Raw genomic sequence first — 13,041 nt, 5'->3', positions numbered from 1 at the left:
TTAAGATGGTTGGACTCCAACTCCCAGAATCCCCCAGCCAACATGGTTGGCTGGAGAATTCTGGGAACTGGAGTCAATCATCTTACATTTGCCAAAGTTGACAAACACTGTTTTAGATAATCCTGGAATGGGGAAAAAAAACCCTCACACAACTAAGCAATTAAAATCAATGCTTGTCTTAATTTAATCCAACTAAAGATGAAGGACTTACAGTCTACCTCAGCACTCGACTGCTTCAAAACGTGTCGAATTCTGTAATCAACATGTTTTGAAGCAGGAATCTTCACCTGGCATTTGTCTTTCTCCCGGTAGTCAATGTATAAGGAATAACTTGCTGATGTCAGCTGCTTCATGACCTGCTATTTCTTCTGGCTGAAATAGCGGGTCACATGGCAAGTCTCATGTTTTTCTACATACCTGTTGGTTTTAAAATTCATCACATCTTCCAGAACGAATTACCGATGGGTACTGAGATGCCACTGTATTTTTCAGTTTGTAGAATGTGATTCTCAAAATGTAGCATTCCCACTTCCCATTTTGACCGTTGCTCTTGGAAACTCCTCCTAAACTGCCCTCTGTTTTACTTTGTAGTTTATATAGCAATCTAATAACTTTAAGATAATTAAAAAGCAAAAAAAAAGTTCTTCATGCACAGGTATGAAGTCTACACACTGCTCACTCTCAAAACATAGTTTCCTTAATAAATAAATAAAAATCCCAACCAAAGCAATTATTTTACTAATGGGAGGTCCTGCTTGGTCAGTTCCAGAGAAAGTACCTGTGTTTCTTGATTCCGTTCTCTTGTACTGGCCCGTCGCCATTGTGCTTTCCAGTCCGGTTACTCTGGTGATCATCCACATCGACTTTGTGAACTGCTTCTGAAAATTCTCCTGAAGAATTATCCGAATCAAAGCCTGTGTAAATAAAGTGGATCACATTGAAGCATATCACAGGACCCTGGGAGTTGTCCTGTAAATAATACAATAATGGAAAGCAGCAAGCATGAAGTACTTCTGCGCATATGAACTGCACGTTTAAATGTCATAAACAGAATTTTTTGTGCTACTCCAGTATGAAGCACCGTATGTTCCATTCCTTTGTGTTTGATTGCGCTTACTCCTTTATACTTCGTTTATTTTCCTAGTTGCAATGCTGTGAAAGTTGGACCATAAGAAAGGTTGAGCTCCAAAGAATTGAGGTCTTTGAGCTATGGTGCTGGAGAAGACTCCTGCGAGTCCCTTGGACGGCAAAGCGAGCGAACTGGTCAGTCCTAGAGGAGATCAACCCTGATTGCTCTTTAGAAGGCCAGATCCTAAAGATGAAATTCAAATGCTTTGGCCACCTAAGGAGAAGGAAGGACTCACTGGTGAAGAGCCTCATGCTGGGAAAGATGGAGGGCAAAAGATGAAGGGGACGACAGAGAATGAGGTGGCTGGATGGAGTCACTGAAGCAGTCAGCATGAGCTTAAATGGACTCTGGGAGATGGTAGAGGACAGGAAGGCTTGGAGGAACGTTGTCCATGGGGTCACGATGGGTCGGACATGACTCCTTTATGCGACTGCTTATGTGGACCATCTAAACTAGATAAGTTAGGTTCCTAGAGTCAGTAGGACACTTTATATCAGGGTTTTTCAAACTCAACAACTTTTAAAGACGTATGGATTTGAACTCAGTGCGCACCATTCCCCCAAATAGCATGCCATTCTTCACAAGGCTTTGGCAGGCTTTTCAGGCCTTGTAAAACCTTGCAAGAAAGCCATGCCAAGGCAAGGCAATTTTGGAGAACAGCACATAGCAATAGCAATAGCAGTAGACTTATATACCGCTTCATAGGCCTTTCAGGCCTCTCTAAGCGGTTTACAGAGAGTCAGCATATTGCCCCCAACAATCTGGGTCCTCATTTTACCCACCTCGGAAGGATGGAAGGCTGAGTCAACCCTGAGCCGGTGAGATTTGAACCGCTGACCTGCTGATCTAGCAGTAGCCTGCAGTGCTGCATTTAACCACTGCGCCACCTTGGCACATAGTATTGGAACAGTGCAAGCAGCTTCGGGAAGAAGTGGTGTGGCCAGCAAGAGATAGCAAAAGTCAGGGCAGAGGGTCAGCAAGCAGAAGGCAGCAGGCTGGCAGGGCAGGGTGGCAAGGGCCACAGGTTGGGCAGAGCACAGGACAGCAGAGGGAGTGGAGTCCGGGGAGATGAGGTTGATGGGAGCCTTGCACTGGTACCCTGGGAAAGGGGTCATGGAAAGTGGCCATTGAAGCAACTCCTTGGCAGTGGTGAAACCATAGCTAAAGCAGTGGCCTGGGGGGAAAGTGGTGGCCAGCTGAGATTGCTGAAGGCCTCTACTTCAGCCCCAGAGCTGCCACAAAGGAGTGGCACTGTGAATTGCAGAAAAAGGGCAGAGATGGGGGTTAAAGCTCTCCTGCAGTTGCTAAGTTAAAGGGACCTGCCAAATGCCCAAATCTTCATTACATAATTGCGGGGAGCTCTGCAACAACTATTAACTTTAGGGACCGATTATGAAGTACCATTCGTAACGTCAAACGGTTGCTTAATGAATGGTCATAACTTGAGGACTACCTGAACAAAATTATGGAAAAGGAGTAGTATTCAGGTAAAAAAATGGCACGGCCAACAGTGTGGTTGTTGTCAGGAATCCGACAGATGCCTTAATTAACTCATGAGACTCAAGCCAAATTTCAAAGGAAATCCAGTTATTTATTAGGAGCATCATGTCAGCACTGTTCCCATTTGAGGTCAACTTGACCGCACGTGATTTACGATTCAACTGTGACCCTGTTTCCTCCCTCCACCCAGGTTGTGTCATTAACCACATTGTCCAATGATTGCTTAGTGAGTTGACAGTTGTATATGTATGGTTTTTTCCTTTAACATTAGATTTTTATCCCTCCTTTGTTATATATAACCAAAGGTGGCAAACTGTCTCCCCAGAATAACTACCGCGAGGTGGGCTGGGCTGAAAAGGGGACTGGCCCAAAGTCACCCAATCAGCTTTCATGCGTAAGACGGGACTAGAACTCATAGTCTGCTGGCAATTGGTCCGAAGTCATCCACCTGGCTTTCGTTCCTAGGGAAGGCCTAGAACTCAGAGTCTACAGGTTTCTAGGTCAGCAAACTAAGTACAACACCAAGCTGCTTCCTTTACATGAATTGTTTTCGAGGCCAAATAGCTATGGTTCTGGCAGATGTCCAATTAGATTACTTTTTTTCTCTCGCAGGGAAGTATCTCTTGCCACAAGAAACAAAATGCATCAGAACACGGGATGCTTGGATCACAATAATGGCAACTGTCATTATTTTTCAAAGAGAATTCTGAGCTCCTGTTCTGACCCAGCTCCCCAAATACGACAAACTTTCTGAAGTGAACTCAAAGATTCCTTTAATTAGGAGTGCCGGCAGCCCAGCAAAAACGTTTCTCTCTCACCACAAGCTAACAAATCCAGCGAACCGGAAGATGAATAGTTGTCTACCACATCTATTCCTCTCTGCCCCCTGCCCTTTATCTCTAAAGCTAGCAGCGGTGGCTCACTAGCAGCGGTGGCTCTTCCTTCCTAAGGATTGGCCCATAGATTTCCACCGCTCTCCTCTCTTCTGCCTTCTGTGCATCGCGGCTCATGCATTGGACTCAGCTGTTCCTCTTCTTCCTCATCAGCCACCTCCAGACCTGATTACAGATTAACAGAGTTGGAAGGGATCTTATAGGACATCTAGTCCAACCCTCCACTGCAGGAGACCTTACACCATTTCTGACAAATGGTTAAGTCCAATCTCTTCTTGAAAGCCTCCAATGATGAAGCTCCCACAACTTCCGAAGGCAAGCTGTTGCATTGGTTGATTGTTCTCACTGTCAGAAAGTTCCTCCTTATTTCTAGGTTGAATCTCTCCTTGGTAAGCTTCCATACATTATTCCTTGTTTGGCCTTCAGGTGCCTTGGGAAACAGGTTGATCCTCCTCCTCTCTGTGGCAGCCCCTCAAATATTGGAAGACTGCTATCATGCCTCCCCTGGTCCTTCTCTTCACTAGACTAGCCATGCCCAGTTCCTGCAACCGTTCATTGTATGTTTTAGCCTCCAATCCCTTAATCATCCTGGTTGCTCTCCTCTGCACTTTTTCTAGAGTCTCAACATCTTTTTTATACTATAATGACCAAAACTGGACGCAATACTCTAGGTGTGGTCTTACTAGGGCTTTCTAGTGTGGTATTAGTACCTCACTTGATCTTGATTGTATACCTATGTCAATGCAATTTAGGATTGCATTGGCTTTTTTGGCTGCTGCGGCACACTGCTGGCTCATATTTAGCTCTTTGAAGTGTGCTCTGTTGGTTAATCCCATGATCTATTTCCGGGGATAGCCAATTCTTTGAATCATAAATTATCCTAGTGTGGTGACCTGGAGGCTGTTGACTCTCCATCTGAGGGCTGAAGGACAGCCCAGTCTTTGCCTCTGTCTCTCTGCCAGCCCTATTCCATCTTCTTCCTCAAAGTGTCGGGTTGCCTTGCTGCTGACTCTGACTCCCATGCCTCCTCCTTTTCCTCTGATTCGGCTGCTGGAGGGGCCAACAGCCGAGAAGCCACAGCTACAAAATCTGTGTGAGCCTCAGCGTCGCTTCCATGAAGGATCAGTTCTGTGACTTCAAAGGCTTCTGGTTTTGAAGTGGCTGCTAGTTGAGCAGTGGAAGTGGGGGCTAAGAGATGTTCTGCCCACAGGCTCATTATCACTCACCTAGACTACTGTGACGTGCTCTGTATGGGACTGCCTCTGAAGACTACCTGAAAACTGCTGTTGATACAGCATGCAGCAGCCCATGTGCTGCCCTTTGCCCTGACTGGGCTTTGAGTCCAGCATGGAATCCCAACAGACATGTCAATGCAATTCGAAGTATTGTTTTGACTACAAATCTGTACGTGACTTGATGCGTGATTACCTGCAAAACTGGCTTCTCTTGTCACAAACCAGCAGAGCATCATAATTGTCCTGGGGTAAAAAATGCAGGGACTTTTTCAGGCAGTCACCAATTGACTTGGAGGCAGCACACAATCAATAAACACACTGCTGTAAATAAGTTGGCACAGTCCTTACTATTGTTTTTGGCAACATACCCACGTTCCTCTTACTTTAGTTTCCAAGCTATCTAGTAGAAATATTGATTTCATTTTCTAAAGCCTGAAAGGCAAACTAATATGTAAATGAACTGGCTAGTGGTTCAATTATTTCTGCCATGTGGATAATATCAGTTGAGAAGGAAGAAGAGAAATCATAGGCCATTTGTCTCAGGTTAATAGCTTATGAATGATATGATGATGCTTACAGAGTTTTAAAAAGCAAATTAGGAGCTGCCATATTTTATAAGCTATAGCGAAAGTACAAAGAAAAAGAATGTTAAATGTTCATTTAATATTGATTTTACATACGGGACTGAGGTATGGCTATCTTACAAGGGCATGGAAGGACAGACAGTCACCAACTTAAAACAGTCTTTTCAACTCTGGGCAGGATGTAGTGAGATTTTAGCCAGCACAGAAACTACGTCTAGTTGTAATCTTCATACATCAAGGAGAGAAACCTTTCTACCTGTCCGGCCCAGCCCAAGGATGACGTGCATAGAACAATCTAGCCAAAGTTCAGGGCTTTATCAGCTTACCCCTTATCGACAGAATCTTACCAAACTAAACCTATATAGACTATAGATTATTCTATTACTGTATGGGTTACTTATTGTGGAGTACAAGTAGTGCTCGATTTATAACAGTTCATTTAGTAACCATTCAAAGTTACAGCAGCACTGAAAAAAATTGACTTATGACCGTTTTTCAGAGTTATAACCTTTACAGCATCCCCATAGTCATGTGATCAAAAATTCATATGCCAGACAACTGGTTCGTATTTATGATGGTTGCAGTGTCCTGGGGTCATGAAATCACTTTTTGTGATCTTCTGACAAGCAAAGACACTGGGGAAGGCAGCTTCACTTAACAACCGCCTTACTAACTTAACAACTACAGTGATTCACTTAAACAACTGTGGCAAAGAAATGTCTTAAGATGGGGCAAAATTCATTTAAGAAATATCTCACTTACAGAAATATTGGGCTCAATTGTGGTCATTAGTTGAGGACTACCTGTACTCTATAAGCCTATGGAGTAATATATAGTACTCTAACCTTAACAAATGTATCTTGGGAAAAGCTATCCTAACCCTCTTCCTATGTCTCCAGTCCAACTCAGGCCTATGTTGTCTCTTGTCTCTTCCGTGCTACCTCTTTAAACTGACTCTTCACAATCATAGTGTTGTGGCCCGCCAGCAGCCAGTGGATCCGGCAGCAGATTCGGAAAGTGAGGAGGTTGGGGAAGAACATGGGCCAGTCCTGGAGTCTGGGGAAGGCTCTGATGAGGGCTCTGTGTCAGAGGCAGACGGGCGGCCAGGACCATATGCCAGTTATCTGACTGCTTTCGGAGTCAGACATCATTGAGGCAGGCGAATAGCTGGAGCCTGTTCCCAGTGTGCACATGCACAGAATTGCCGGATGAAGGGAACAGCTAAAGAACAAGGGTCAACTATGGAGTAAGGCCACAGGTTGATGATGAATGTTCCCAGTGTGCACATGCATAGAGTTGCCAGATGAAGGGAACAGCTAAAGAACAAGGGTCAACTATGGAGTAAGGCCACAGGTTGATGATGAATGGTCCCTCCCAGAGGAAATAAAAGAGGAGCGAAAGGGGAGTGGAGTTTGCAAGAGATAATTAGTTCGCTTAATTGGTTCAGGACTCTCTGAGACTCCTTGTCAAGTTTTCCAGATATCGGCTCATCAGCTCTCCAAGCCAGATAAGGTCTGTGACTGTAAATCTTCCCTTGAAAGATTTTGCTGGCTGTGAATGAGCAGAATTTAGCAGAATAAATTAATAAAAGGGTTTTTTGTCAGGACCAGGAGTTTGCTTCATGCTCTAGGGAAGCCTCGGTCAGAACACATACCACCTTCTCCTTCAGAGATGCAATCCGTCACACTACCCTCGAGAAACCCACAAAACCATGTTCAGGGACTCAGAGACCCTCTGCGTAATAATTATATAAAAAAAATAAGAACATTTCACAATACCTCTGACCTTGTTTTGCAACATTTACCACAACAGCAACACAGGAGTTTGGCTGATGAGTTGCTACTCGTAAGGAGTCCCACCACTGCAAGCACTACCGTTATGTGGTGTGTGAGGTTCGAAAAAATGATGTGTTAGGAGTTCTTTTCTCCATCACAATCTCTTATGTAACCCCTAGTGACCCCACATGGGACGGCAGTTGAAAAAGGCCAATCTGCAGAGTCTGTGATAAGGAACAGCTGTTGTGAGTCATGCTTTAAAGCTCAGCAAAAACACATGCAATGATTTTTAGATTATGAAAGACTTTCACATTCTCCTCTTATCAGGCAGAAGAGGGTCCGAGTATTCTAGGGCATATGGGTAAGTAGATGTGGTCAGTTGGTACTGTGTATTTTTCTGAGACCTATTCGGTCTTATCAGTACATTCTTGTGGGAAAAAATGCACTACAATGCAGTGAGACATGTGCCGGATCTGTACATTGGAGAAACAAAACAGCCCCTTCACAAACACATGGCACGACATAGGAGAACAAACCCATCAAGACAAGATTTAGCAGTCCATCTGCATTTGTAGGACAAAGGCCAGTCTTCTGAAGACAGCAGAGCCCACCTTCTAGAATAGAATAGAATAGAATGGAATGGAATAGAATAGAATAACAGAGTTGGAAGGGACCTTGGAGGTCTTTTAGTCCAACCCCCTGCCTAGGCAGGAAACCCTATACCCAGGATGGCAAACCTATGGCACGTGTGCCACAGGTGGCATGCGGAGCCATTTGTCAGGGCACGCAAGGCGTTGCCCTGTCAGCTGGTCAGCGCGCATGTGCGGGCTGGCCAGCTGAGTTCAGCCTTTTTTAAAGCCATTTTTCACCCTCTCCAGGCTCCAGAGGCTTTATAGGAGCCTAGGGAGGGCGAAAAGAGCCTCCCTGCCCCCCCACAAAGAGCCTCCGGAGGCTTCAGGAGCTTCCCTGAAGCCTCAGGAGCAGAAAAAAAATGGCCCTATGGACAAACCGGAAGTTCGGGAGCGGACTTCTGGTTTCCTCGTAGGGTTGGTTTAAGCCCTCTGGAGGCTTCAGGGACCTTCAGGAGGTTTCCCTGAAGGCCCTGGAGGACTAAAAACGGCCCTACGAGCAAATCGGAAGCCACTTCCCGTTTGCTTGTAGGGTCGTTTTTTTGCCCTCTGGAGGCTTCAGGGAAGCCTCCTGAAGGACTCTGAAGCCTCCAGAGGGCTTAAACCAACCCTACGGGCAAGGGCCTCCGGGGGGGAGGCTGTTTTCACCCTCCCCAGGCTCCTATAAAGCCTCTGGAGCCTGGGAAGGGTGAAAAAAGCATGCAAAAAATGGAGGGGTGCCTCTATGCGCAAATGCACACTGGTGTGTGTGTGTGTGTCACACATTTCATTATGGGTGCGGCATACCTGTGCACAACCCCCTGTGCTCCCCCCTCCTTATGGCATGCAAGCCAAAAAAGGTTCATCTTTGCTGCTTATACCATTTCAGACACATGGTTATCTAATATCTTCTTAAAGACTTCCAGTGTTGGGGCATTCACAACTTCTGGAGGCAATTTCTGTTCCACTGATTAATTGTTCTCACTGTCAGGAAATTTCTCCTCAGTTCTAAGTTGCTTCTCTCCTTGATTAGTTTCCACCCATTGCTTCTTGTCCTACCCTCTAAATGGAGAGGACTGCTGGTTTCAAAGAGGCCACCTATGTTAAAACTGAACAACCCTCTCTCAACAGAAGATGAGGGGTACGATACCGCCCATCTCATCACATTCCTTTCAGCAGTTCCAAGAAGGCTTCACACTCTTCTGCACTATTCAGGTGATGCTGAGGGCGCAGATAAGCCTCCAAGTGGCCTCAATGATCCTCAAAGGGAGTGCTATGATGGCAAGGAATATAAATCCTTCCATCCTTTACCATTCACAGTCAAAGCAGAGGGATCTTTCTGGATGAGAAGCGAAACTTCTTCAAAGGTAAACGAAGAAAGTCCAGTTAACTCTTGAAAAAGCACCTTTGGGACAACCATGACCTGGATGACTGAGAATCTCCATTTATGGACAAAAGTACATTCCAAGACATAACCAGCAGAGACTGCTAGGACTTAATGCAACATGCAACGATGTTAAAGAAATGAATAAAATTCTCTTTTGCCTTGAGCCCGTCAGAATCGAGCTCCTGGCTGTGGCCAGAGTTTGCCTGCAATACTGCATTCTAACCACTGCGCAAACGCAGCCAGTATAAAAACTGCAAGAAATATCTGAACTAGAAACTTTGGGTCTAATGCAGGGATAAAATGCTACCGGTTCTGACCGGTTCGCTAGAACTGTTAGCAAAAAATGCTAAGGTTCGCTGGAACCGGTGGTAAAAAAAAGCTTTAAAAAGTGTGGGGGGAAAAAGGTTCCATGACACTCCGCTGTGCCGCGCGATTATCGGAACCTTTTTTCCCCATTTTTTCAAGCATTTTTTAACTACCAGTTCACTCGAACTGGCAGGAAAAAAATGGTTTAAAAAGTGGGGAAAAGGGTTAGGATGATGGGGCGGCACAGTTGATTGTCGTGGAACCTTTTTTTTCACCTTTTAAAGCATTTTTTTTCCTGACAGTTCAGGTGAATAGGTAGGGGAAAAATGCTTTTTAAAAGTTGGGGAAGGAGTTGGCCATGCCCACCCGGTCACATGACACACACACCCCAAGCCACGCCCACAGAACCGGTGGCAAAAAAAAATAATAGATTTCACCACTGGTCTAATGTCTCTTGCAGATTCACTAGCTACTTGGTCTTATTTATGAGACGGGACAGGCAAGAAACAGAGCTACCATTTGTTAAAACACCATGTGAACCAATTTCCCTGATGCAATCCAATTACATTAGGATAAGCCCAGCATGTGTTTCTCATACCTGATGTCTATTGAGCAACAATCAACTGATCCATCAATTAATCAGACTGTGTGAAGTAAAGGATTAGGGTTTCTTTAACTGAAGCATCTGCTCTGGAAAAAGGTTACAGGTGGCAAAATCCTGTTTTACCATTATTCCCCTTGGCAGTTTAAAGGATGATGTCACACATTAATTGGTGCCGCCACATCAGAACATTCCTGCAACTGTAATTATCGGATGATAATCAGATCCCAAGGTATCACAATACCTAATTTTGGTACTGTAATAATAATGGCATTCATGGGAGCCTGTGTGAGTGTTAAAAGAGCTGCTTCTAACGTAGGTGTGAAATACAGGAAAGGCAATTGAAAATGTTGCTATTGTACCATACACCATGTTGGTACACAAATCGAACAAAACGTTGTTCAAAATAATTTAAGAATTATAAAAATAATGTATGTCTTCAGGGGTATGGAAACACAAACTGGTACTGTACTAATACCTAGCAAAAACATCTCTCCAGCACATTGATAAGACAAGAATGTTTGTAGCTCATCAGGATTAAACTATGGGGTCCTTAGTGTTCTGACAGAGGCTTCCCAAGAGCATGAAGCAAACTCCTTGTCCCGACAAAACACCCTTTTATTAATTTACTGTGAATTCTGCTCATTCACATCCAGCATCGTCTTTCAAGGGAGGATTTACAGTCACAGACCTTATCTGGGTTGGAGAGCTGCCAGGCTGATATCTGCAAAACTTGGCAAGGAGTCTCGGAGAGTCACGAACCAATGAAATGAATTAATCGTTTCCTGCAAACTCCACTCCCCTTTCTCTCTTCTTTTATTTCCTCTGGGAGGGGCCATTCATTGTCCACCTGTGGCCTTACTCCCAAGTCGACCCCTGTTCTGCCAACTCTGTGCATGCACACACTGGGAACAGGCTCCAGCTGTTCGTCTGCCTCACTAATGTCTGACTCTGAAAGCAGCGGATAACTGGCTTACGGCTCTGCCCCCCCCCCCTGCCTCCGACACAGAGCCCTCATCAGAGCCTTCCCCAGACTCCAGGACTGGCCCATGCTCCTCCCCAACCTCCTCACTGTCCGACTCTGCTGCCAGCTCCGCTGGGTGCTGGTGGGCCACAACACTTGGTGCTTTCTGAGCTTGATGCATTATGTTTCATTACCAATGAAATGTCTGCATTAAAGCCACTCTGTTCAGAGACCACCAAAGACCCTACAGCACATTCTCTATTGCAGGCATGGAGTCACATACCAGGAAAGGATCTGAAGGACCACAAGACTTTCTAATAAACTTGAGGAATCCCATATCGTGGACAGTCTCAAGGTGTATGACCCTATATTTCAGCAACTGTTTCAATAAAATAATTGAAAGGGTATCCACATCAGTCCTCTGCAAGTCTTGTTGAAGCTTGAAAACTAAGTAAGTGATGTCACTTCATTACCTATCTAATTATCATTATTTATATAACACAGAGTTCGGGGTGGGAGATTTCTCAATCTCCTCAGGCCAAGGGATACAAAGAATAGGGCATCATGAAACCTAGACAGGGGTGGGATTTTCCAGATACGTGGGAGGATGTGTTTTTAGAATAGTGTCTATAATACAGCTTGCAATATATTACTTCTGTATTTCTCTCTTCAAAACTGTAGGAAACGCTAGCACAATTTTCAGCAAACATATTTAAATGCAGAAGGAGGGGTGGGAGGGCCCTCAAAGCACTCAAAAAGGAGTTATATCCTTTTCTTCATATCAAATATTTAGATCAAATGTGAGTGGACCTTAAAACATAAGTACTTTGGCAAGTTTTTTTTTTAATTTTAACTTTATTAGCCTCTCTTTTAAACTTAAGGTACGCCAAACTTCTATCTAACCAACAACGCTATTTTTTCCCCAATTAATAGCCATAGAGATAAACTTTCAAAGGTTAATTTGCATATAAAATTGCTAAATGTAATTATCCAAGTTCTGGATATTTGTATTCCTAAATTTAATTACAGAGCATAACAAGGAAGAAACCAAATTAATGTTCACAAATAAACAAAAAGCACTGTTCCCCCTAAAAACCAACCAACTTCTTCTCACTCACATATGTCCCTTGCGCATACAAAACAAACATAATGCTGGAGATTGGATGCTCTATCTAGTTTCTTATCATTTCAAAAGTAAAGACAACCGATGACATCTCAAAGAGCTGAATCAAAAGAATACAGTACTGCTGTTCTCTGTTGACACAGCTCAAACTTCAAACAAGAAGAGGAGACCTAAAGCAAAGTTTGCAGAAGAGAAAATCTAACCATAAACAAAACAAAAACAAATGTACAATCATGGGTGGATTTGGATTTCATGGCCACTGAAGGATGGAGTGGCAACAAGCAAATACAATTTCTTGAGATGTTTATCATCCATAGCAACAACAGCATTCCTTTTAACTCCTTAAACAGCAAATACTTTCACAGCATTATCCACTCAGAATTGAGCTTCGGTAGATGATAAGAACGGTGTCTTTGGTATTAAAAACGTGAGAAATGGTGACTTACGAGTAAGCTTGCTTTTAGAAGTCTTCTTCTTCTTCCACATCCTGAAAAGTAACAGCAGTCCTCATTTGACTAAGCTCCACCTTCAGGTGATTCAGGAAGGTGAGCAAGCCTGAGTCATCATAGTACATTATCAAAGGAATGAGACTACCCTTTGAAATGAAATAACTTATATTTAAATGCCACATAAAAAGCCAAGGGGCAAGGTGATGGAATCTTTTTTTTTTTAATTCACAAATCTTTTAGAGTAAGGTAACTAAGAAGGGAGCGACACAGAACTAGGGAAAGAAAGATCTGTTTCTCGACAGGCTATGTATGTCACAAATTAGAATAGAATAGAATTCTTTATTGGCCAAGTGTGATGGGACACACAAGGAATTTGTCTTTTGTGCATAAGCTCTCAGTGTATATAAGGAGAATAAAATACATTCATCAAGAATACAACACTTACTGATAGTCAAGGTTACTAATAAACTATCAAATCGTACTAGGA

At 43.8% G+C, this 13,041-nt stretch overlaps 1 protein-coding gene across 2 annotated transcripts in view; it reads right to left on the bottom strand.

Moving 5' to 3' along the window:
- OSBPL2 (oxysterol binding protein like 2) overlaps nt 1-13,041 on the bottom strand; it is a 66,273-nt gene that overhangs the window by 27,089 nt on the left and 26,143 nt on the right. The window contains exons 1-2 of one of the 2 annotated variants that reach the window (XM_087720550.1): nt 12,552-12,574; nt 779-914 (exon numbers count right to left, since the gene is read on the bottom strand). Coding sequence is in view for 1 of the 2 variants with exons in the window: in XM_087720551.1 (XP_087576677.1) it covers nt 779-914 (136 nt within the window). In the remaining variant the exon portion in view is untranslated. Of the gene's footprint in view, nt 1-778; nt 915-12,551; nt 12,575-13,041 lie in introns of those variants that run through there. The other variant, XM_087720551.1, reaches the window with a different exon arrangement.

This window comes from Thamnophis sirtalis, unplaced genomic scaffold (assembly GCF_051295495.1).
Source record: "Thamnophis sirtalis isolate CommonGarterSnake01/CBP01778 unplaced genomic scaffold, rThaSir2_p1.2 scaffold_7, whole genome shotgun sequence".
Classification (NCBI taxonomy): domain Eukaryota; kingdom Metazoa; phylum Chordata; class Lepidosauria; order Squamata; family Natricidae; genus Thamnophis; species Thamnophis sirtalis.
This window is presented reverse-complemented; position numbering and strand designations above follow the sequence as displayed.